At 44.7% G+C, this 26566-nt stretch overlaps 1 protein-coding gene across 1 annotated transcript in view; it reads left to right on the top strand.

The window, feature by feature from the left end:
* Positions 1-20320, top strand: part of LOC127395132 (teneurin-4) — a gene marked incomplete at its 5' end in the record, with an annotated part of 214884 nt that extends 194564 nt beyond the window's left edge. Inside the window, 2 exons of the mRNA XM_051641606.1 lie at positions 3674-3816; positions 13281-20320. Coding sequence (XP_051497566.1) covers positions 3674-3816; positions 13281-14039 — 902 coding nt within the window. The remainder of the gene's footprint in view (positions 1-3673; positions 3817-13280) is intronic.
* Positions 20321-26566: the final 6246 nt, after the last annotated feature.

The raw sequence follows: 26566 nt of genomic DNA, 5'->3' as shown, positions 1-26566 counted from the left end.
TGTCAACCTCACCGTAAAGAAGCTTTTTCCCGTATTTAAATGGAACTTTCTGTGCTCCATTTTATGCCCAGTGCCCCTCACCCTGTCACTGGGAACTACTGAACACAGTCTGGCTCCATCCTACTTGCACGCACCCTTTAGATAATTACAGGCATTCAATAGTCTTAATAGCAAAAAAAGTTACAAAATAAAAACCCTGGGTTGTTGTATTCTGCTTGTTTTACTGGCCATCAGTATTCATGCTTGCAGATTCCTCTGCAATAATCATAAGGATTAGATTGTATTTTTCTTCGTGAAAAGTTGTTTTCTCCAGAGCTGAGAAGATGATGCCATGAGGGAAGTAAATTATGCCAAAAGATCCAGACTGTGATCCTGTGCATTGGCCTCACTCTGATAATTAAGGTTGGCAGGGAATACATTGAGATAACTGTTCCTATCAGAAAATGCTCATTTGTCAGAACTGAATTTGTTTATGGGAGAGTTTGAGCTTGAGAGATTTCTCAGCAGAAATGTTGTAAATAGCTCTGAAAATTGTAGAAATGACAAATTCTAAAATAGCCTAAAATAAAAATTCTTTTTTGGTTTTCAACCTCTTCAAGTTAAGTGTAAACTAATGATTGAAAAATCAAATTGAAAAATGGAGGAGTCAACACCAAAATGGATCTTTATTTGAAATTGCTTTCTTGAAATGATCTAGTTTCTGAACTGTTGCTTCATGACATATTAACAATTTTCCTGTTCAAGTTAAGACAAAATTTTTAATCCAATCTTGGAACATGCAAACAACTTTCCCCCCAGCTCTGATGATAACACCAGAATGTCCAAATCTGATACTTTAATATTTTATATGCACCAACTAACTTTTTCCATGGTCATAAAGCTTTTATTTGTTTTATTTCTTTATTTTATTTCCATGGTCATAAAGGTCTTTCAAGCATACAGATCCCAAATACATTTTTAAAGTATCATCTCTCCCAACCTATGGAAAAAACACCTTATGGGAGGAGTGCCATGATGCAAGGCTGCTGCTCTGACATTTGTTTCTGTTGAAGCTCTTAGGCAGGACCCTCATGGGCAGGACCCATGATGAGCTTGTCCTTGTCATCACAACAAAATCTGCCCAGATTCAGGCCCAGGGAACTGCTCTCCCCCCACCCCAGGACCTGCTGTCATTAGAGGAGCTCAGCACCTGGGACATGGGCAAACAACACACATTTTGGTCTGCATTGACAAGGTTTCTGAGCTCATGGTTACAAATCAGAGGTGAGCAGAGGGGAGAGCAGGAGAAGCAGGTGTTTACATTTTGAGAGGCCCGTTGCTAAATATGAATATTTTAGTGATTGTACACTTCATGGAGCAGAGCTTTGCTGCCAGCTTCAGCAATCCTGATGGATTGAACTGACATTTCCATTACATGTGTCTGCATTAAGCACTCTTTTTCTTTGCCCTCAAATGAATTTACTGTGAAATGTGTTGGCAGGGTTACTGTAGCTGAAAAAAACCTCTGTGATGTGAAATGTACTTTTCTGTCAAAAAAGTTGTCACTGCCTCTTGGCAAATTAATATTTTCCCCTCTGTTTTCTCAGGTCCACACCTTCCTCCCATGTTTTCTGGGTGTTTGGTTTTTGGGTTTTTTTTGTTCTGGGTATTCCGACACCTCTTCCCAAAAAGAACAAACTCCTGTTTGCAAATGTTTTCTAAGTCAGTTTTCTGAGAAGTATCCAAAAAGGCCCATCTTGAATCTTTCCAGACACCTTACATATTTTTCTGTGCTTCAGCTTCCCTGCTCTGTATCCTTTTTAACATTTGTGAAGTGCTTGGAAAGTGGTTCCTGCACCAATGCCGACCTTCACTGTTTTGCTTTGTTCTCCTGACCACCTGGTCCACAATATGTACATCAAAGGTCTTCACTTCACATGAGAAGGGTTTGAAAGCAGGCTGGCTTAGTGCTAAGCAAAAAAAAAAAAAAAAATCATCAAATGAGCCCTTTAATTTCTTTCCCTCCCTCCAACCTCTCTGTTTCAAAGACACTCCAGAAACAATCTGTACACTGAATGAACAAAAGTGTTTTTATTACAGAAGTCCTCCCCCTTCCACATGGATTGTCACAAGGGCTTTTTGGACATCTGCCCAATCTCAACATTTTAGCCAGTAAGAAAACAAGCAACAGATAGTGTATTTGTTTGGCTCCTGGTTCTCCAGTCATCTGGAAGTGCCTTATTTGCCACTTGCATCCCTATTTCTTTTCCAACCAACTCATGAGGAATAGAGGGGAAAAAAAACCACCAACATTAAAAGATGCATAATTGTTTACATTGATCCCTTTTCCAGACTGTTTCAGCAATGTTTATTGAGTTCAGCAAAATGAAATTCAAGCCCTTTGCATGTCCAGCTTGAGGGCAGAGCAATCACCAACACAATCCCAGTTACATCCAAATACACTTAAGACCCCTGGGAGCTGATACTAGTTAAATTTTACCTTCATACCTTTCTTTTTCTTGCAATTGCTACTTACGTGCCAAACACACACTGTATTGCTTGGGGACAGTAGCAGGTGTGTCCTTCTTTTGAGTTCAATGAAGGCAAACAAGGTAAGATAATCAAATGCTGGGAAATTAAGGGGGGAAGTGATGCTGATCCCAAGATCTCAGGTTAGCCAACCTCACCATTATTTCCTCCAGCAGCTTAACATTCAGCTTCTACTCCCAGTAGCTGTGCAATCAAAAATCAGGGGAGACTTAGTAGTCTCCTCTCAAGTGAATGCAGGAATGATGTCCCAAATGGGTGAGGCTTCCATCATGTCCTCTTTAGTGCCAGTGGTCCCCCTTTTGCATAGGACAATAGTTTATTGCTTGTAGCCAGCAGCATTTTCACCATCCATGGATTTTTCCTAAGAGGTTTGTGAGAAGTACCCAAGGAATGTAACCTTGTTTGCTCTATCATGCACCTTGCAGGTAGTGTGAAGGCTGATTTTAAATGTCATTATAAAAGATGACATGTGACTTTACACTGGTTTAATACTTAAATTACAACTTCTTATGAAAAATGCCAAGAAACTCAAGACAGGTAGAGATGCCATGGAACAAGCAGAGGATATGTCCAGAGCCTCTTCCATGAGCACCTGCTAAATGGTCATGCTGTTTGTGCTGGATTTCCTGGAATTCTGGCTCACATAGCTCTACATTTAGACTTCAGCCTGCAGACCCTTTGAGAGGCCTTAGGTGGAGAAGAATTATGGCTGAGACTTTCAGAGCTGGTGGTAGGACAACACCTCCCATTCAGCTGGTTCATCTCAGCCTCCATTAGTGTATTGTTGTTCCTATACTTCTCCTGCATACCTTAGAGCAGTGGCTGGTGCCTGCTGACGTAGGGCATATGTGGAGCTGGGTTTGATTTGGGCTATTTGGTTACTGCTGAAGCTTCTGTTTTGGAGCTGGGAAAGTGCAGAATTGGACTTTGGTTGGAGATGGAAAGCCAGGCCTTGGCACATGGTTCTTTCATGGACCTTGAAATCTTCTTTCAGTATCTGTGCTCTTCACACAATGTAGACAATCACCATTTTGACCAGACTGCTACAGTGCCAGGCACCATAGGGTCCTCCTCTGCACCAGTCTCCTGGGCAACCCTGCTTGAGAGATCAGATAATCTGATTCATGCTTCTCTTCCTTTCCAGATGTCAACAGCTGGCTGCTCACCTTTGGGTTCCAGCTACACAACGTTATCCCTGGCTACCCTAAGCCAGACATGGATGCGATGGAGCCGTCCTATGAGCTAATCCACACGCAGATGAAAACCCAAGAATGGGACAACAGCAAGGTGACCAATGCAACTGCATACTGCACCTCACATACTTACCAGCAGATCATCCTGTTGCACTCTTTATTAAAAAACCCTCTATCAGCATCTTCTCCCAAATATGATGAGAGATCAGGAGCAAGTCAGTCTCTGTTACAGTAATGAAATATGACTGAATAATTATGTCTTAAGTGCCTTACTTCCATGGTACTTTTCTCTGTGGTGTTCTCTGGTGGTTGCTCAATGAAGTGGCGTGTTACTGTTTCTTTCTTCCACAAGAGGCCATGTTGTTGTGTATTGCAAACTATGTTCAAGGCCTTTGTACCAAGGATGGAAGGAAAAAAACAAACAAACAAACAAAAATTGGAAGCAGAATAATTTTCAGCTGATAGTTCTGTTTTACGTTACTTTATTTACTCCCAAATCACAGTGTCCTGCTTTTAAAAACAGGCCTTCATCACAAGCCGTTTTCATAGATGGTGGCACAAAATGAAATTATTAAATTGGAAGGAAAAAGCTTTTGTATCCGAATCATTTCCCCCCTCTCTTCCTGTTGGGAATTATTCAGCTGAAAGATGGAGGCAACACTGTTAAAGGTTAGCACATGGGGTCAGGATCCAAGAGCCCTGGGTTACTCCCAGCCCTACAGCGTATCAGCTGCATGACCTTGAAAAAGTCATTTACCTCTCAGGCTACTCTTTCTGGAATCCTGGAATCATAGAATGGTTTGGGTTGGAAGGGACCTTAAAGATCATCTAGTTCCAACCCCCCTGCATGGTCAGGGACACCTCCCACTAGACCAGGTTGCTCCAAGCCCCATCCAGCCTGGCCTCAAACACTTCCAGGGATGGGGCAGCCACAGCTTCTCTGGGCAACTTGGGCCAGTGTCCCACCACCCTCATAGGCATTAATTTCTTCCTAATCTCATCTAAGTCTCCCCTCTTCCAGTTTGAAACCACTCCCCCTTGTTCTATCACTCCCTGCCCTTGTCCCAAGTCCCTCCCAGCTTTCCTGGAGCCCCTTCAGGTACTGGAAGGTGCTCTCAGGTCTCCCTGGAGCCTTGTCTTCTCCAGGCTGAACACCCCAACTCTCCCAGCCTGGCTCCAGAGCAGAGCTGCTCCAGCCCTCCCATCATCTCTGTGACCCTTCTCTGGACTCACTCCAACAGCTCCTTGTCCTCCTAGCCTGATTTCAGTCCAGGGTTGCTTTCATCTGTTTATTCTGAATTCTCCTTTATTCTGAATTCATAGAATCCTCTTTAGTCTAAATCCCTGCTGGCTGTTGCTGCGTATTCCAACATCGCTAGAGCAGCAGGGCACCCAGTTTTTTCAGCAGATCTAGATATGTTCTTAATATTTCTGCTAATAAACTAGTAACAATAGGAAGTGGAATTGATCCCAGCTGCCCTTCTAGCCTCTCTATCAGGTTCACTGAAACCTTAGTGTTCTGCAGCAGATTCTTGAGATCCTGGACACATACTAAACCAGGAGGTGAAATACAGTGTGACATTTTCTCAGCCACAAAAGGTATCACTTAGTGGTATGGACAAGAGATTGTGGATTAATAAAATAGACATGTGTCAACACAGCCTTGGCACTCAGCATCATAGCTGTGTTGAAGACAAGCTAGTATGTACCAGTTACAATGAGAGATTTATATTAAGATATAATATCACTTTATAATAGAGGGGGACTTTTTGCACAATGGTTGAGTTGATGCTTGAAAGCCATTACACCACAGTGTCTTGGTTGTGTCAGAGACTCCTTTTTTGTTTCTCTCTTCCTTGGATTGAACAATAAAATGCTAATAGGGATTATTTCTGCAAACAGAAAAAGCCTTGGGATTTTTCCTCCTCTCGTTGATATGACACAGGGTTCCCAGGCAGGAGAGACTGATTCAGAGACCACAGAAAAGATTGTCTCTAAATTGTTTTTTGCAGTAGATAACAACTGTCAAAGAATCACAACAGAAATTATTGTGGGGGTTTTTTTGTGTTGTTGTTAATATTGTGTCATTATTTATCATTAGTTCATTATTATTATTATTATTAATCTTATTAAATAGCCAAGCAACTTGAGTGACAGCTTGAGATGAAGAGTGACAGCTTGAGATGAAGAATGACGGTTGCTCATACTGGCAGCTGAGCTGGAAATAAAATTCAAGGAGCCCTCCCTTCCATCACCCATTTTAGGGGAAGCTGCCTGAATGAGCAATAAGAAGAGAGTAAAATCTTCATGTCTCCTTCAGGTTTTTAAAGCAAAAAGCTGCACTGAGGACTGTGCAGGAACCTGCTTAGTAAAAGTGGGCTTCGTGCAGCCATGCTGCTTCCAGATGAGTCACTTTACACTCACAATGTTGAAAGTGTAATTTTACCATTGCAGGTTGTTTCATATTCTTCCCCTGTGTTATGACAGCAACAAAACATGAGCATTTTTGTTTTAGTTGCAGTTGCAGGATCATGCTGTGGTAGCAAGTGGCTCTGAAGTGCTGTAGAGCAGGATTCCCTTCCTTGCTGTCACATCCAGCATATTGTAGGCATACGTTTGCATAAAATAAGTTCATTCACATATGATACCTGAACATAGGATCCATTTTCTTCTTTGCCTATCCATGAACTGATGTTTTACATGTAGTTCTCTTCACTCCCAACCCTTCCAGCCACACATACACACTCCCAGTCACAATCCAGCCCCCCTTCCTACTGGTTGCCTCTGTATTTATTGGTGAAGCACATGGAAGAAAATAGAAACTTGTGAAAATTTCTCGTAGCAAATGACAGAATGAAAGCACAGAAAATATTTTCAGATAGTAAGACTGATCAAATTGTGAAATAGTCTTCCAGAGCATATGGAGGAAGCTCCTCATCTTTTGTGATTTCAGAGTAGCCTGGATAAGGCACTGGACACCCTGCTTGAAATCCAGGGATATTCTCTGAATGTTGCACCCCAGCTTTCTCATCTCCACATCTTCAAATCCCTAGTTTCCCTGGCTCATATACCTCCTTATGACAGACCAGAATAGATTTGAGTTACCTCACTGGCTTTGCTGATCAAAACTGTGGCCCAGCAGGTTCAGTCCGTTCTTTTAGCAGAGAGGAATGAATAACAGAAGCACAACAGCAAAGCAACTAAGTCCACAGAAACTACTGCTTCTTACCTCTTCAGCGTGCATAACCAGAGGGCCCTCACATCTCCTTCCAAAATATTGTTGGTACCTGCCTTGCAGGGCTGGAAGATGGGAGAGATAATTCTGACTTTGAGCATCCACCAGCTCAGAAACAGCCAGCATGTCATAAATGTTGCAGTAACCCCCTGCAGCTCTGGAGTGACATTTAAAATCCAATACTCTGTTGTGCAGCACTTTCCCCCCCTCCTTGCTGTGACCGTGAGGCTGCCACTTAATTGTTTGTTGAACAAGTTCGGTGTTATTGGCCACCAGGGGACTCTGGATGACCTCTGGCATATTGTGGAGCTGCTGCACCTGAATCCAATTTCTCTTCTTTTTTTTTTGTTCTTTTTTTCTTCTTTTTTTTTTTTTCCCTTTTGTCTTGTTGAACTGTCAGATAATTGCTCGAGTCGGAACAACTTTATTTGCAGGGAGGGGTGTTTTGGAGTGGGCCCTTACATTGCTAACTACATCATATTAACTATCCTCCTCCCCATCCCATGAGCACTGCGCCTCCAGAAAATGTCCTGTTTTCTGCAGTGCCCATTACAGGCTGTGCTGTAGGAGCAGCTTTTGGCATCCCTTAGGAAGCAGCATTTTGGATGCTCAGCCAGGGAATGAGCTGCAGAGCTGTCCTTTCTGGCAGAGCTTCTCCCAAGGACAATCTGCTTGAGGGACTGGCACTGCCAGTGTTTGTCATTCAGGGAGAGCATACTCACATTGTGGGTATTTTCTTCTGGGCTTGGGCCATCATGCTGTCTGTGCACCTGTCCATCAGCCCCTAGTTACGTTTTGCACAAGTAGTGGCCAGTTTTCACTGCATCTGATGCAGGGAATGGAGTTGAAGTCTCAAAGACATGAAGCTCTTGAAGTTTTATGGAAATAAAAGAGCAAGAGAAGGAGAGAAATCCTCTTATTTCCCCACAGATGGAAATCTGCTTGATGAGCTTAACCTTGTTATCCCCCTGCAGCTGTGTACGTTGGTGGGGTGGAGGAGAGACCTGTCCTCTAATCTCAAGAGTTACCAGTTGTGTTTCAACCATTGCTAATGAATCAGCATCTACAGTACTGGCAGTGCTGGCCAATCACTCACTTCCAATGTCCCACTTGCATTCATGGGGAAGGATGCTAAGCAGACACGTTGCCTCTCAGCCAACCAGTGCAATGCAGGCAGGCTGGAGGGCAGGTGCCTGATAGGCTGCTGTGGTTTTTGGGGTCCTCTGGCACCTCCACCACCTGGGAGTTGGCTGGGGACACCCAAATGGGGACTCATCTTCAGGTGATTGCTAGGTGGAATGGAGGGAAGAGGCAGGTTTCTGAACAATGGATTGTTAACAGAGAGTTAGGGTGTAAATAGGAAGGAGGTAAATCCCTCTCTACAGGCAAAATACCTCTCTAGAGGTAAAAAACTCTCTACAACTACCCAAAAGGAGGTTGTAACAAGGAGGGTGTTTGTCTCTTCTCCGAAATTACAAGTGATGACACAAGAAGCAATGACCTCAAGTTGTGCCACGGCAGGCTTAGATTAGATATTAGGAAAAAAATATTCACTGAAAAGGTTATCAGGCCCTGACACAGGCTGCTCAGGAAGGTGGTTGAATCACTATCCCAGGAGGTGTTATAAAAGACGTATAGATGTGGTGCTGGGGGACATGGTTTAGCACTGGACCTGGTAGAGTTAGGTTGATGGTTGGACATGATGATCTTATAGCTCTTTTCTAACAAAAACAATATTATGTTTAGAATAATTCAGGGAGAGAAGTCACAATTTGGGCCAAGCCTTCTGGAAGTGGCTTTCTGCATTATAAGCCATATGGTGGTAACACCTATCTGTGTACGATGACACAAGGATATAGAGAAACTTGGAAACCTGTTCATGTATTTCACATCTTGGATCTTTGATAGGAAATAAAGGCTTTCAGTCTCACACTGGAAGTCAGTATTTAAAAACAACAGATGATGCTATCTGACTATGGGATTTTGAATCCTCAAGAGGTGTCAGAAAAATACAAGAGGCTGTGGAGACATCTCTGTAATGTGCCATTCTCTGGAGGCCTGCACAGCAATGAACAAATGATGAAGGTCATTATCTTCTCTCCAATGGGTTGTTACTAGATAAAGTGAAATGTCACCTAAGGACATCTGATTAAAAAAGACTGTGAGGAAAAAACAAACCCAGCATATTTGTCACTCACATCTAGCGACAAATACTGAAATTAAATAAATGTGAATTCCCTACTTTCTGCCATAAAACTGGTTTTATGGATACCTTGGTTTACAGTTGCTAAAAGCAATAGCATTTTTTAGAGAATACCACATGCCACTGTAGCCTTGGATGAAAATTTTCTGTTTCTCTTCTTTACCAGTTCATTAAAATGAGTTCTAAGATGAAACAGAAATGGTGATCTCAAAGTCAGGGATACACTGCCTCTTTGAACTGCACGTAATCTGTTTTCCTCCACCCCCTTTGTGTTCAGAGCAGAGCATACAAGCTACTGTACCCTGGTTTGCCTGAATTTGTTGGAGTTTTTTCTTCTGTTGGAAGTGTTTGCTTTGCTTTTTAAAAAGTGATGGTCACAAATATATTATTGTGTCAAAGAAATGCACTCAAAAAATCATTTCAAAGTCATCCTGGGCTCATTTTCAAGACAACAGAGACGTGTTTAGGTGGAAGAGTTAAATGAAGAACAGCATTGCATGTCTTACCTCCTACTTCACTATGTGACAAAAGATGGGGAGAGCCCAGAAAGTCTGTAGCCAGTCCCCAGTGGAGAACCTTCAGTGGATTTTATTTTGTTCTTATTTTGTTCTTATCACCTAGATTTAGGTCTCTGTCTGTGAACTTAGTAATCAAGCTTCGATCATAGCCGGCAGAGATCTGTAATGAACACAGTTGCTCATGCCATTTGAGGTTCCCTAGAGCTCCCTGGACCTCCTTATATCTACAGCATAGATTACCTGCACTCTTCTGGAGCAACAACTGATGGCCCAGCAGGGCTCCCTGTAGTGCTAAATATTATGTTTGACACCACCCATTTGGGTGACTTATCAGTGGAGCCCAAAGGACACTTCACTGCCAGGGGCTAGGACTGAATTAAAGACTAAGACGTGTAAGTGTAGATGTCTCCACATGTGCTAGATGTGTGCACCTGCTGTAGTCTGTCAACATCTGGTCTGTTCAGGCAGTGGAGCTCACTGAAAGAGTTGACCATTCACAATGCATTATTTTTAGCCTCTCTAATACAATTTTATAATATATCTCTACAGCTAAGTAAAACAAGTCCAAGACCAATCCCTGGCCCTGAGGCTGAGTACAAGTGACCTGGAGAGTCAGGAAACATGTCTTGGAAAAAGCAGGTAGAGGAGTCCAAAACCAAACCAGGAGTTATAATAACAATTATCCAGTGTGAATGATAAGAGATGCAACACAATGTCTCTCCTTTAGAAGTACTGACTTCTAAAATCTTATAAAATTCTACTATTTATAAAAATATTTATTTTATATTCAGCAGTGTAAACATATGGTTACAAACCATTTGTGCAGCTTGTCCAAAGCACAGCAGATTGTCATAACACAATGGCTACATTGCAGCATCAGCAGGTTTTCAGAGCTCATTGCAAAATCATTTTTCATGTGGGATTGGAAGAAAAGACAGGGGAGTGCTGTCCAGACTCAGTGGTTTGTTGGGGCAACATAATTTGGAGGCACTCACAGGAAATCTATACCTAGTAAGTTGCTCAGAATTGAAAAGGTGCTAGAGTTTCAGTGGCTTATCAAGAATAAGGTGATGAAAGCAAAATAGAAGGGGAATGGGTAGATTTCTGATGGGAAAAATTAATAGAATCATAGAATGGTGTGGGTTGGAAGGGACTTTAATGATCATCTAGTTCCAAACCCCCTGCCATGGCCAAGGACACTTCCCACTAGATCAGGTTGCTCCATGTCCCATCCAACCTGGCCTTGGACACTTCCAGGGATGGGGCAGCCACAGCTTCCCTGGGAAGCCTGTACAAGTGTCTCACCACCCTCACAGTGAAGAATTTCTTCCTAAGATCTCATCTAAATCTGCCCCTTCTCAGCTTGAAACCCTTCCCCCTCTTGTCCTGTCACTCCATGCTCTTGTATAAAGGCCCTCCTCTCCTGTCTTCATAGGAGAGGTGTTCCAACCCAGCTCTCCCATGCCTAGTGCTGTCTGACCTCCCAGAGTTCTCTTCCCGAGGTGATAATCAGTAGATGGTGCAATTAATTCCAAGGACCCCTTATCACTCAACTGCTGGTAAACATGGGGTGTATACATAGATGTTAATAAACAAATGACCACAGGACATAGCATGGTGGGACAGTAGACATGATTCATATCCTTGAGTGAAGGAGCTCGCAAGAAACAGTGATTCAACATGAAAAATGAGAAATGCCTTTTCCAATCACTCGTAAAAGTTACTGAGGTGAGTTGGAAGAGCAGCATGATGTGCTTGGGTAGTGGGGAAGGACCACCTAGAGTCAACCCATTTGAGATGCACCTGAGAAGAATACCTGCCCATTTAAATCTCTCTGAAGAGGAAATGGCTAACCAAGGCTGTGCAGTATGCATTTATTTAGAGCAGTATTTCATGGAGCCTAGAAACCTAATTGCTCCGTGTCCATCATTGGTGACATCTTCATTAATTACATCAAGTTTTTGCATAATTAGACCATTTGTACCGTTGGCAGGGGAGCTAGGCTTGGCTCCCTATCAGTCTGTTAATTATATGGCTCTCTAGGGGTGCAAGATCTCCCACAGGCACTATGGGGAGAACCAGAAAGAGCTCCTCTTCCATAGGTGACTGGTTACTGTTCTGACTACTATGCTGTTAATCAAAGTAGGAAAAGGAGGAGCTACTCCAGACTGCTGGCACTTTGAATAAAAGTCAGTCCTGGGTTGTAGGTATTTTAATTCTTTACAACCCAAAATATGCTCCTGAACATGAGTACTTCTATCCCCTTATAGATTTTTCCTTTCTAGATCAAAACTGCTCATAATCTTTGAGTGAGTTGCAATCCTTAATCCATTTTATTTCTTCAGTGTTTTGAGACCTTTCCTTGGAAATGAGGGTTTATTTCATTTCCCTCACCATGTTACGAATCTTAGTTGAAAGTTCCACACTGAAATGCCTGCCTCATCTGAATTCTCTTTTTGGACCCCAGGAAGGATGTGAGCCTTTAGCTTGTGGTTAGTTTAAGGCAATATCCTTCTGGGATGTTAAATTGCCTCAAAATAATTCGAGTGCAGCAAACTTTTCTTTGTAGCTTATTTTTAATCCTTGGTGTCATTACATTATTGAACTGAGCCAGTGGCAGTGCCAGGAGCGTTTTGTCTTAGTATCTTCTTGCTTCTGTGAAATTTAGGCAAATAATTGTTCATGAAGAGGGGGTCTGTAAGAAGCCTGCACTGCCACGAATTGATGAGAGCATTTCCAAAGACATTTTCCAGTAATGATGAGCTGCTGACTCACTGTGTTCTTGCTCCATTGTATGCTAACAGCAAAAGTGACTTTGTATTGTACCTGACTGCAAATGATCCAGGCTGTTCTATCTCAGCAGTTTTGCTTCAGTATGAGCAAGAATTGGAGCATCAGGTGTGACTGGCTTTAGCTCCGGGAGCCTGGTTCATTGTAGAGGGTTTGCAGGAAACAAGAGTTGGATTTAGGACCTTCCTTGAATTTTGAACAACCTGCTTTGATCAAGTTGAAATGGGACATAGGGGGGTTGTTGCTACTTTGAGGTTCATACTCATGATGCAGGACTTTTGAAGGCAGCACAAGGAGTTACACAGTGAAATTAACGTAGAGGGGACTTTTAAAAATACTTTTACAGTTTTTCACAGGAAATCTGAAAGTGTTTTGTAAAATATCACAGCCACAAGATTCTCTATGAATCATTTGCTGTGTGCAGATGAAGAACACTGAAGCACAAAATAATTACATGTGCTGAGACAGGTGGGAAAGTCCAAACTAGACTCTCACACTACTGAGGAAAAAAAAATCCTTTTTCTACCTCTGTTTCCTTCAGTCTGTGAGAGTCAATACAGTTCAGTTTATTGAAACAATGAATATTGGCAGAAGAAGCTGCCAACACATCTCTTCCATGAAAAATAATTAAAAATCTGGGGAAAAAAAACCCACAAAAAAAAACAGGTGATAAGAGGCTAAGAAAACCCACAACATGGAGCTCCTTATTAGGTGTTTCCAGGGTGTTCCGCTGCTCTCCAGCATGCTAATAATGCCTTTGGGTCATCAGGCTTCTCTTTCTAACACATCTTTCTCTTTCTCTTCCTGCTCAGTCAATCCTGGGGGTCCAATGTGAAGTGCAGAAGCAGCTGAAGGCCTTTGTCACTCTGGAGCGCTTCGAGCGGATCTACAGCTCCAGCGTCGCCGGGTGCTGGCAGGTCAAGAAGAACAAGAACTTTGCCTCTGGAGGCTCCATCTTCGGCAAAGGTGTCAAGTTCGCCATGAAGGATGGGCGCGTGGCCACTGACATCATCAGCGTGGCCAACGAGGACGGTCGGAGGATTGCGGCCATCCTGAACAATGCCCATTACCTGGAGAACTTGCACTTCACCATCGACGGGGTGGACACGCACTATTTCATTAAGCAAGGGCCATCGGAGGGCGACCTCTCCATCTTGGGCCTCAGCGGCGGGCGGAGGACCCTGGAGAACGGCGTGAACGTGACGGTGTCCCAGATCAACACAGTGCTAAGTGGAAGGACTAGACGTTACACGGACATCCAGCTCCAGTATGGTGCACTGTGTCTAAACACTCGCTACGGGACCACCTTGGACGAGGAGAAGGCCCGTGTCCTGGAGCTGGCGAGACAGCGCGCTGTCGCCCAAGCTTGGTCCCGGGAACAGCAGAGACTGCGGGATGGGGAGGAGGGTATTCGCTCGTGGACAGAAGGGGAGAAGCAGCAAGTGCTCAACACAGGCCGGGTACAGGGCTACGATGGCTATTTTGTGATCTCAGTGGAGCAGTACCCCGAACTCTCAGACAGCGCCAACAACATCCACTTCATGAGACAGAGCGAAATGGGCAGAAGGTGACAGAGAGGGTTGATGCGGTGACTTCTTGCCAAAGACAGCTACTCTTTTGTGGCCACTTACCTGACTGTGTTGTACTCAATCCTTTTTCTAAGCTGAACAAGGCGGGGAGGGCGGGGGGGGAGGAAAATAGAAGGAATAATACGGTTGCACTGTAACTCATGCAACATAGTTATTTTTTTTCCCTCTTTAATTTGGCCTTCATGCATTTTATTTTATTATTTTTTTTTGCAACCAACAGAAGATATATTTTGCCGTAGTGTGATCACAGTGAAATTGTCTCTTGTCCTTTTTTTTTCTTTCTTTTTTTCTTTTTTATTTTGGTTGTTGTTGTTGTTGTTGGGTTCCCCCCCCCCCTTTTGTGAGGAATTTGAAGTGCGGAGTCGTCAACGTACGTCCTTAGGTGTGAAGTGCAAAATGGGTGTCTGTGCTAACTTGTGTCATCCTAACCCTTTCTGGTTTGGGGCAGGGACAGATAGCCTTCCACCCGAAACACAGGGAGTCCAAGGTGTGCCAGAGAGCTCTTCCTGAGGAGAAAGGAGATGGAAGACGACACTGATTCCAATACTCCGAAAGTGACCGTCCGAATCATGTGCCTCAAAAGAGACCTTACAAGTAGTTTTCATGTTTCACTTGGGACATAAAGTGGTTTTTTGAGGGCTCCTGCTGAGCAGAAGTAGATTATAGAGGCGAAGGAGCTGATTATATTTACTTGCAAGATGATTCTCTTCCTTCCTGAACTGGAATTAAAAAAAAAAAAAAAAAAAGAAGAAAAAAAAAGAGAAAAATACTTTTTTTTTTTCATTATGAGAGTAGATACTTTTTGGGTTTTTTGTGTGTGCACAAATCCTGGTTTTAGTTAAAATAGCAAAAGCCAAGAAAGGGACTCCTGCTCTATTGAGAAAAGCTAAAATAAATCCTCTCTCATAGCTGTTCTATAGGTGGATTTAATGCACCCATGTTGTACATTTGCTAATGGCATAACTTCATTAAATGTATAGTGTTTCAGTACATGAGGCTACGTGTTTAACAGTCCACTGTGCTGTATCTGATAAAACCAGTTAATTTTTAGGAAGCTGATTTGAATTTAAAAGTAGTTATAGTATCCCAGTGACATAACACTGAAAATCAGAGCAAGCCAAACCTTGCTTTTCCTGATTCTGGAGCTTGTATTTATTGGCTGGGAAATGCAGTTTTGAGTAGCATGCTGGCAAGTCATTTATGACTATGGCACATAAATGTCTCCTGGGGACTTTGGCAGCAGGGATTTTAAAATGTTTAATAAGTAGCAACAGCTTGTGCATGGTGGGATGAGAAGGGGAATATTGGAATCAACCCTCTCACTGTTTCTTACATGAGCTCAAATCAAATGGAGAGCCCAGTTGACTGTTAGCAGTGAAGAAGAGGGAGGTCAAATGGAAATGCCCACTACAGAGGGGACCAAGTGCTTTAGTAAGAAACTGCTGACAAAGTTGCTCAGCATGCTAATGTAATTTGTATTCACATAACCTCTGTGATCTAGTATTTGCAAGAGTCCTTGAAATTCAAGGGAACAAGGAGTGAGCTTAGCATCCTTGTGAAACAGCCTTGTGGTAGCAAGGCCCTTCCTGCTGGCAGAGGTGTCACCCTACCTCTCGCTGCAGCTCTGGCTGGAGATGGCCCACCTTGGTCCCAAACAGACTTACCCATCCCACTGACACCTGCATGTATCCTGACTCTAAGAGCTCTCAACCTGTCTCTCTGAGAACATCTCAGTCCTGATTATTTTTAATATATATATTTTTTTAGTCCATCCCCTTCAGTTTTTGCTTCCTGATTCTGCAGAGAGATAAACTGAGACCTGCAAATCCATGCCAAGGCTGGTTCCTTACTAGGATCCCTTCAACAGACCCATGTCCCCAGAGCCACCTCTCCTCCGCGTGTGCCACCACCACTGGCATCCTCTAACACAGCCTGGTACTTCTCTGTAGGCTCCAGCCCCCAAGATAAAGCAGGGGTGTGTGTTGGGTACACACTCCTTGAGCAGCAAAATGTTGGCAGCCCCAGGGCTATCGTGGTTTCCCCATAGAGCAGCTCTCAGCTCTGGCTGCCTTGCCTGTTCCCTGCTGCTTGCCAGGAGGAAGGTGATGGGATGAAAATTCCCTCAGCAGACTGTTCCTCCTCCAGTTCTCAATCCCTAATACCTTTGGCTGAGCAGCCAGAGTTTTGGCAGCTGCAGAGCCCCAGGGCTGACTCACACTGAGGCCACCCACTGGTATGGTCCTGACTTTCTGGTGGTCCCTCCTGCTTCCAGCAAGGGTGATGGTGCTGGTGCCGTAACCCAGTGCTGTTCCTTGAACCACCCCTTGCAGCATACAACTTCTATTACTTTGGCAAGAATAAATCACAGGCATCTGGACTAGAGAGGGCATCCAGCTCCAGCAGAGCTGGCTGAGAGGAGATGTGTTGCCTGGGCCAGCCCTAGGCTTTGGCAAGGGAGCAAATCCTTCAGGCAGCTCCCTGCCAGGGGTGGTTAAAAGGCTGTGGCATTACCACCTGTGTGCTGGTATCAAACTCTTGGCAAACCTTGGTTTCCCTGAGGATGTGCCGATGGGGATTAGGGGCAGCATTAGCCAAACCCACAGTTGCTACCTACTGGAAGGAGGCTTCACCCTCCGCCTAGGGCTACCCAACTCCTTGCTTTTCCCTCCCCAAGTCACATCGGGGACAAATTCCAATCAGCACCTCAACCTTGTAATGGCTTTGAGCTTCTAAACCAGCACACATGAGCAAAAACAAAAACAACAGATCTGCAGGAAACTGAGATGAGAAGCGTAAACCCACAGCGAAGGCCTGCAGTGCTCCATGTGCATCCCCTTTAGGCTGCTCTGCTCCGAGCAGCTCCCAAGAGAAGTGACGCTTCTGTGCCCATGTGTGTGTGGCACGGCGCTAAGAGAAGCCGTGTAAGAGTAAATGGGGCACCTTTCCACCCAGCCAAGGAAAGGGATTTGAGCGTGAAATATTCCTCCTGGAACCCTGCCAAGCCTGAGATGGCACCTCGACAGCCTTACGCAGACTCTTCAGATTATTACACGAGTTAATGACTTGGAGGAGTTCACCTGTTTTTTTCAAGAGTCTTTACAGTCCCGCCACGCACGTACAGCGCGCCTCGACCCAGGAGCCATCCCCCTCTGCACCGTGCTGAAAGCAGCTCAGGTGGCATTTCTCAGCATCCTCGAGCAGCAATAGGATGCAGCTGTGCCCAGATGCCCACTGGATCCACGGGGGTCTTCTCCTGAACCTGCACCCGGTGCGGGAACTATGGACGTTATGTCACAAAAGGGAAAAAATAATATATACATATGTAAGTATATATATGTATGTATTGCTCTTCTCTTTATCAAAGCCTTTAACCAAAAGCATTAAAAGAGGTGGCTGTCTAGTGTTGGGGACAAACCTGTCCAAAGACAGCTACTACATTCCTGAAACCTCAGCATTTTTGAAAGCTTTCCTAGATGGCGAAACAAGAAACAATCATTTTCAGTCTCAAAGCACTACATTTCCCCCTTCGTTAGTGAGAAATGCCCTTCTGCAGGATCTCAGCTGCATTCCTGTGGAAGCTGCAGGAATGGCCTGTGAACACAAAGAGCTGGGCACTCTGCTGTCCACTTGACTGATGGACCCATAGCCCTTCCCAGCCTGTGTCTTGCCCCGTCTGCCTCCCCATGGGGCCATGCCATGGCTGCCTGACCCTTCTTGCTTTGCTCATGGGCAGTGGGGTAGCAAATCTTTGCTTCTGTAAGACTCAGAGGTCCTGGGTGCAAATCTCATGGCACTAACCCTGCCATCCCATTACTTCAGGTGATCTTTCACAGGCCAGTTGTGTGCCAGACCATCTCTAAGGAAAATGTCACTGTGGCCTCATGCACTTTTATGGCTTGACTTTGAGAATTTTCTATTTTCTTGACTCCCAGAAAGAGGAGTCATTCCTCCACCAAAAGGAGTTTTCTTTCAAAATGCAAAGGCATAGCTTAAAATACTTTGAAGTCCTGTGCCAAGGGAGGTGGGAAGGATCATGATCAAGGCCCACAGCTCAGAAGAGAAAGTCCAGCAGTCTGGAGCTGGGGCTGCAGTTCCTGGTGTGTGCAGTGGGTGATGACCAACAGCTCAAGCCCTCAATAGCTGGTGCTGGTACCCAAATATGCTCCATTTAAAAGAACAACAGTGATGGGATCAATTTGCTGTGGCATCCAGACATGAGCCAGTGCCATGAGGGCTCTTCAGCTGAGAACCATCCTGCATGCTAAGCCTGAGGGGAGGGGAGCAAGACTGATTTGGCATCGTGAGAAAGGCTGCAATGTTTTTTCCATTGAGCTCTGTATTTTATTTTATTTTTTTTTCCCGTTTCAACTGAAGATTGGAGCTTGGAAAAATCATTAAGCAGCAGTGACCAGAGAGAATCATGCAGCTCATCATATCTTTGTCATCACAGCTATTGATCAGAGCCACAATGAAAATGGGCCAACGACTCTAAACAACACCAGGCAAGAGCCAATGAGATGAAGGTCGTTAAGAGCCCTGATGCTTGATTCAGGTTTAAAAGCCACAGATGATTGGGAGCAGCCCCCGAGACACCATTTGGCTGTAACTTAGAAACAGTGAGGGATTTCTGTAATATATCTGTAGTTGCTTTATTGAGCGTGGGGATCGGCGTGAGATTCTGCTCAGTCTATTATACAGGCAGCCTAACCAGAATAAATCAAAATTGTGAAAAAAAAAAAACCAAACAACAACAAAAATACATTCTAATCAAGTACTTTTTCAGCTGTGACTTGTAAGTGTCACCGTGATAGATGGCAGTGTGATCCATTATGCAAAGACAAGGCTCTTAACATGAAATTTTTTAATTCAATGTTACGATTTACAGTGAGGGCCCCCCTTGTATTTAAGGGCAGAGCCGTTTGGTTTGATTCAATCTCTGCCTAATTGAAACCAGGGCCAGGGATCTCAGTCACACGGCTGCTTTTTACATGGGGAGGAGAAATAAGCACCTATCACATTAATAATGGAGCTGAAAAGATTGCTTTACTGGTTAAATCTTATTTGGTTTATCTCCTCACTCTGCCAGCACTGCCAAAACTGGGAAACACGGATGCTGTGCCTTCGTGCTGGGGCTGGGGTTTGGTGGGATAAAATCTGGCTCCCATTTGGCCAGCAGCATCCTCCATCTCACCACAAATGTGGCCTGGGGCATTTTTGCTCTTGTTGTTACAGTCCTCCACAGGACAGCAAGTTTTTCAGCATCTCTTTTTATTATAATCACTCTTTTTATTATGTTCGCTAAATAGTTGTTTGAACATCCCCCCCTACCCATTGTACTGAAGAATTTTCATGACTTTTGTAAAAAAAAAAAACAACTTTTTTCTGTGTTGTTTGGTTTTTTTCCATCTCTAGGGTACATTTAAAGAACATCATTTGTGACTGTAAACTTTAAACAGCCACCATGGAGACATGTAGCACCCTGTCTAGGACCCCCCATCTCACTCCTAGATGAAAGGCCATTGCAAGTCCTGGGGGTTGCTCCCCCACGGTGCTTTTCCACCCTCTACTATCCAAGCTGAAAACACCCCAGCCCACCAAGGGAAATCTTTTGTGTCTCTTGACTGCTTTCCTTTCATTACCATAAAACTTCATGTCAGTGACAAAGCGTTACATGGCTCAACTGTGAAATCCCATCCCAGAGGTCAATACTTTCCAGGCAGGGGAGCATAGAAAACCACAAGTGAAAATTAACTAAATACACACACACAATATATATATATACATATATATATATATGTATGTATATGTATATTTATATATATATTTCCCTCAGAGCTGGAAACTGTTCAAGCAAACAATAGAATTTAAAAAAATAAAAATAATTCAAAACTTTTGGGCAGTTCACAGATGTTGTTGAAATAACCAATCAAAGAATCACACTTTTGTATTAAAACAAAGCAAACAACATTTATTTTGTGTGAGGACTTCTAGTGCAGCTCCAGCCGAGAAGAGGACTTTGTATCAAAGCTGCATCTGAAAGCCCAGAACTGCAGACTCTTGTCATTACCCTGTGTAATAATTTTCCTGAAGTCTGGAACTAATTTTTTGAGAAATTTTTTTTTCTCGACACTTTTGTGTTTCTAATACTGTATTCTTGACTGTGTAAATACAACCAGGCTGTAAATAAGTGCAGATGTAGATACCTTCTAGAACAAAAAAAAGGAAACAGACAGAAGTGACCGTGTGTAGCCTTCGGTGACAAATAAAAGAATATTTTGTGTTTAAATAGCCCTCTTTTTTTGTGTCTACATGAAAATCTTGATTGTTTTTTCCAGCTCAGCTGCTTGGTCCTGACATAGGAGATGGGCCTGGTCCATGAGTTGATCACAGTGTTCCCCTGCTACTCAATTTTGCAAATTTGGGAGCATTCCCTACCTGTGCATGAGGTACAGGATTACATAGAATCATAGAACCATCATCAAGGTTTGAAAAGACCTTCAAGATCATCAAGTCTACGCATCTGCCCTACAACCCCCAGCCACTGAATCATCTCCCAAAGCACTATGTCTACCTGTTTTTTGAACTCCTCCAGGGACGGTGCCTCCACCATCTCCCTGGGCAGCCTGTCCTAAGGCTTCACCACTCCTTCTGTGAAGAAATTTTTCCTAATATCCAATCTGAACCTCCCCTGGTGCAACTGGACCCCACAGGTGCCTGCAGGGCTTTGCCAATCCAGGATGTAATGCTTGGGATTTGGAGCATACCTGAGGCACTAGGGAAGCCCCCGTCCTAACCGAAGAGTAAGCAAACTGGGGAAGCTACATTGTGCACAAGAGAAGTCAAGTCATCCCCCCCAAAAAAATGTAAAAATATCAAGATATCATAGAATCATTGAATCATTAAGGTTGGAAAAGACCTCTAAGATCATTAAGCCCAACCTTCAACCCAACACCACAATGCCTACTACACTATGTCCTGGAGCGCTACTTCCACACATTTTTTGAAGAGCTCCAGGATGGTGACTCTACCACTGTCAATACAGTGCCTGACCACTGTCAATAAAGAAATTGTTCCTAATATCCAATCTGAACCTCCCCTGGAGCAACTTGAGGCCATTTCCTCTTGTCCTTTCACCAGTTACAGAGGAGAAGAGACTGTTGACCCCCCTCACTCCAACCTCCTTGTGGGCGGTTGTAGAGAGCAATAAGGTCTTCCCTCAACATCCTCTTCTCTAGACTAAACAACCTCAATTCCTTCGGTTTCTTCTCATAAGACTTGTGCTCCAGACCCTTCACCAGCTCTGTTGCCCTTCTCTGAACTCACTCCAGCATCTCAGCATCATCTTGTAGTGAGGGGCCCAGAACTGAACACAGTACTCAAGGTGATGCCTCACCAGTGCTGAGCACAGGGGGACAATCACTGCCCTAGTCCTGCTGGCCACACTGTTCCTGGTGCAGGCCAGGATGCTGTTGGCCTTCTTGGCCACCTGGGCACACTGCTGGCTCCTGTTCAGCTGGCTGTCAACCAACATATAGTTAAGTTCTGTGATATATCCAGCAGAGTTGTGTCCATCTGACCCTTGTTCATCCAGAGGGAGAAGCCACTGCAGCTCTTGCCACAGTGACACAGGGAAACCTTTGTGTGGACCTTGTCCAGCCCCACTGGTGGCTTGTTTTGATGCTTCAGGAAAAGATACAGAATAACTTCAGAAAACACAGGGTGTTGAGGAAACTATTCTTGCATGGTCCTTGGGGACAACCTGAAGGTAAGGTGAAGCATAGGACCAGGTGGCAGTCACTGGAGGAGGAGCAAGGAGTTCTTCTGCAGTCATTCAGATTTACTACCTGAGCCATGGCTCTGCTCTACAAAAACAGGTGCAATGGGGTCTTTTAGGACAAAAAGTGGAGTCAACCATTTCTGGGTGTAATTCCTCTGAAGGTAGATGCTTGTGGTGGAACAAATAAGGCACCTCTCTCCTTTGGCACTAAACAGAGCCAGAGGGACCAGTCCAGACTTCTCTGTATATGAGTCCTAAGTTAGGAGAGAGAAGTCCAACTACTGGTGAATATTAGCACCTACAAGGTTTCCTTAAGGCTTCTACCACTTTTTGACCCTTCCTGTTGGGTTGTTATCCTCTCCACCAGAAACATGCCCTGGTTTAGGGCCAAGTTCTTCAGCCTTCAGCTTCCAGCCACTAGAGCTGGTGCAGCTTCTCCAGCAATCCCTCAAAGCAAATGTCCCCCAGACATCAACCAAGTTCCCTCTGTGCTGTCCATTTGTTACCCTGAGCAAGATAAACTCCTTCAGCCTCATGGCACAAAGTGCACTTTCCAGTTGCTGAATATTTTTAGGTTTTCCACCCTCTGACATGTTTGGTCACCTTTCCTTAGGCATGAAGGTGTCACTTTCCTTGTGCAGAAGGCAGGGTCTCGCTCCTGCACTCATGGGGGATGTTTATCTCCAAGGAAGGTGTTGGTCCCCTCTTTCTTTCCATAGAAAGTACCTATTGAGACAATTATATGGCCACCTTGATGTCGTCCCCTGAGCCTCTGGTTTACTGTGGGTTTGGTTTCCAGCCTTTGCTCCGAGGTAGATGCCTAAGCTTGCACAGGGCTGTAGTTCATGTGCATTTTCTTGGGCTGTGCTTAGCCAGGGGATGCAGATCGTCCTGTGAAAGTGACCTGCCCTTGCCAGCACCCACCATCCACCACCGTTGGGCCACCTGCAGCTTAACATCAGAGAAAACCCTGCATTAAATCACTCATAACTATATTGAAATGCATTGAATCAAAGAATAAACCCCAAGGTTAGCCAAGGAAACAGCAACATTTAACTTGTTGGGAACGGGGTTCAGCTCTGCCTCATGTGGTGAAGCCAGATAAGACCAATGTCTTAATCAAAATACTATGGCTAGTAAAACAAGTGCTTTCAGGAGAGCCAACCTGCCATGCCACTTCAATAGGTTAAGGGTAGACCTGTCACATCATGTTTTTAAACAGGGGTCAAGCAGAGGCCTCTGGCTTATCTTTCAGGAGACTGCAAAGAGAGTCTCCCTGCTTTTAAACTGGGAGCAAAGAAAAATTTGTCTTCTGCTCTTCTTATAGAAAGGAACTGAAGCCTGAACCACAGACCACAGCTCATACAGAGTCGGAATTTACTAAAACCAAAGAATGGTGATTATATTCAGATGGGAGAAACGGACACATGGAGAAGCCAGTATTCGATATTCGGAAGAAATTCTTTGGATATTATGAAGAAATATTAGATATTAGGAATAAATTATTTCCTGTCAGGGTGGTGAGACACTGGCCCACGTTGCCCAGGGAAGCTGTGGCTGTACCCTCCGTGGAAGTGTTCAAGGGCAGGTTGGATGGGTCTTGGAGCAACCTGGTCTAATAGAAGGTGTCCCTGCCTATGTCAGGGGGCTGGAACTAAATGGTCTTTAAGGTCCCTTCCAACCTAAGCCATTCCGTGGGGCATCCCGGTAGGTGCAAGTGCTCCAGTCTGACTGGTGAGACTGGTGGCCCTTCCCAGTGCCAAAACCAGGACCCCTGCCTGTCATAGCACATCACGTGACCCAGGGGAAATATTGGTCCCTCCAGGACTTTGCTGATGTGTGTCTTGAGGTGCTGTATGTTCCCAGTGCAGCTTGGCTGTGCAACAGCCCAGGGAGGTAACCTCCAGATGAAGCATCTACCCATCCCTCCACCACACAGCATGGACGGGGCAATGCTGCACCTGCAGGATGGGGAAAGCCCAGGGTTGCAGTCTAATCTCTCCATGTCTTCAGCTCTTCTCCAGAAAGGTTCAGGTTCAATACGAAGAGAAGTTGAGCTGTTACTGAGAGCAGAGACAGAGACACTTCTGCAAAGAGGGACCTGCTCTAAAAAATCATTTGGTCCTTAGTATGTCTATATGGAGCAAGTGAGCTCAGTCTTTGTCAAAACATGGCAGTTCTGTTTTGGACCAGTCATTTTCACATGGCAATCATTTGTAGAGAAATTTCCTGCTGAAATGGCAGCAGCCCAGGCAAGGGAATCACAAGATTTATTGTGATCTTGCATGTTTTAAAAGCATTTCTTGGGGTCTGCCTGGAAAAAATGCTCCAACCACCAGCCCACTACATAAATCACATGCCCTAGCACCTTCTTCTCCAGCATACTGCTTGTAAAAACATGAGCCTTCCTAAGCCCTGCCAGCACATCCTTGTCAGGATTTACTCAAGGAAGGACGGGGAGGAATACAGGAACAGGGCAAGCACTGAGTCCTTGTGGTTAAGGACCCAGCATGCTCCAGCTTAAAACCAGCTCGTGTCTCACTCCCTGAATTAAATAAAACAAAACCACTGCCAAAACAGGGCTCTGAGTTTGGACTTTGGCCCACCACGTTGCTCAGGCTGCTCCAGTGGCTCCAAGTCTACCTCTTGAGTCAAAGGAGCCGAGTTTTTTTAACCTCAAGTTCAGAAAATATTTTCTTACCCCAGGGTTTCTCGGGCAGGGAAAGTCAGCGGACAGATCATTAGAGTGAGCTTGTTCAGCAAAGCTGCTCTTACAAGTGAGATGCTGCAAGCCAGAGGGACCCTGTGATGGGTTTGATTTCTGCCTCCAAGAGCAGGAGATGAGAAGGCTCTGTTAGTTCATCGTTATGCTGTTATTTTCCATCCAGGAGACAGTCGTGTCCTCCAGGACTTTCACATTTCCAGACCTCATCATGCACCATCAATCTGAGCTCCAAAACCCTCCAGGTCCAAACTTGAAGCTGGAGTGTGAAAAGCCTGGCAGAAAAGCATCCTTAACAAGCAGAACTGCTCATCAGTGGTACAGAGATAATCAAGGCTGCGGGTTAATAAGCTCAGACAGGTCACAGACTGGTGGAAGATTGTGTGAATACACCCCATGATGCAGCCAGAACGGCATTCATGAAATAGCTTCTACAAATCTTCCTCCAGTTAATATGTGGACCCAGACTCTAATGAAAAAGTGGACTAAAACTGTTTTGCAAATTAAGCATACAAAGAAATAAGGACTTGGCTGTCATTTGTAATAGCTGCACTTCATACCTGTGCTGTATTTCCCATTAGAAACATCCTTTGAGTTACAGAAAATATTGCCTCCATTTTACAAGTGGGACAGGTGAGGCACTGAGGTTAAATGTTTGCCCTGAGGTCACACAGTTGGGGAATAAATAATGAAAAAGCCATGAATCAAAGGCCCTGTGCCACTCGCTTGCTGGCACAACTTCTTCTGGGCTGAGTTTTCTTCACATTGTATCTTGTTACTTTGCTATCTAAGTGGTGGCATTTTTAATTCAAGCTGCTCCCACACACCCATAATAAAGTAGAATTGAAAAGAGAATTATTTCAGCCTGCAAGGATCAAAGAGCATTTGGGTAGAGCACTGTTGTCCACCCTTTGGCTGGAGAGGTTTCCCATCAATAGAGTTGGGCAGAGTCCTCTTCACACAGGGTGGGACTGAAACCCAGGGTTTGCTACATTTTTAACCTCTAATTCTTTGGAGAACTGGCTGGTTTTGGTTCCTGTCTGTCAGCTTGCCTGTAGGATGGGGCTTGTTTGTAAACGGGAGCAAAGGGTTCATCATTAGCAATAATCTGTAGTTTCTGATTTTCAAACTAGTTCAGAAGATGCTTGAACAACTTCCTAACTAGATGTCCAAACCCAGCACCTGGCACTTCACATCAGCATGAAGTCATGAACCAGCTCAAGGCAGGAGGCACAGGAGCAAAGAGATCAGTAAGGGTCAGTTGAGAGTTACCTGTTTTAATACCTAAAAAGCTTCCTTGTTTATAATGCTCAGAATAAACATGCCTGGGGCAGGAAGAAAATCCACCAAACCTTGACAACAGTCAAGCAGTAGGTCCAAAGGGTGGCCCAAGGATGTGACTATAGCTCAACATGAGGCAGTGATGTGCACTTGCAGCCCAGAAACCATGTCCTGGGCTGCAGCAAAAGCAGTGTAGCCAGCAGGACAAAGAAGGGGATTCTGACTCTCTCTGCTTTGCTCTGATGAGACCCTCCTGCAGGGCTGTGTACAGTTCTGGGGTCCCCAGCACAGGAAGGACACGGAGCTGTTGGAGCAAGTCCAGAGGAGGCCACGGAGATGATGGGAGGGCTGGAGCAGCTCTGCTCTGGAGACAGGCTGGGAGAGTTGGGGTGTTGAGCCTGGAGAAGAGAAGGCTCCAGGGAGACCTGAGAGCACCTTCCAGTGCCTGAAGGGGCTCCAGGAAAGCTGGGGAGGGGCTTGGGACAAGGGCAGGAAGTGAGAGGGCAAGGGGGAATGGATTAAAACTGGAAGAGGGGAGATTTAGGTGAGACATGAGGAGAAAATTCTTTAATGTGAAGGTGTTGAGACCCTGGCCCAGGCTGCCCAGGGAAGTTTGGAAGTCTCCTCCCTGGAAGTGTCCCAGGGCAGGTTGGATGGGGCTTGGAGCAACCTGGTCTAGTGGGAGGTGTCCCTGCCCGTGCAGAGGGATTGGATCTGGATGATCTTTAA

This window comes from Apus apus, chromosome 1 (assembly GCF_020740795.1).
Source record: "Apus apus isolate bApuApu2 chromosome 1, bApuApu2.pri.cur, whole genome shotgun sequence".
Taxonomy (NCBI): Eukaryota; Metazoa; Chordata; class Aves; order Apodiformes; family Apodidae; genus Apus; species Apus apus.
Note: the sequence above shows the minus strand (reverse complement) of the source record. Positions and strands in the feature narration are given on the sequence as shown.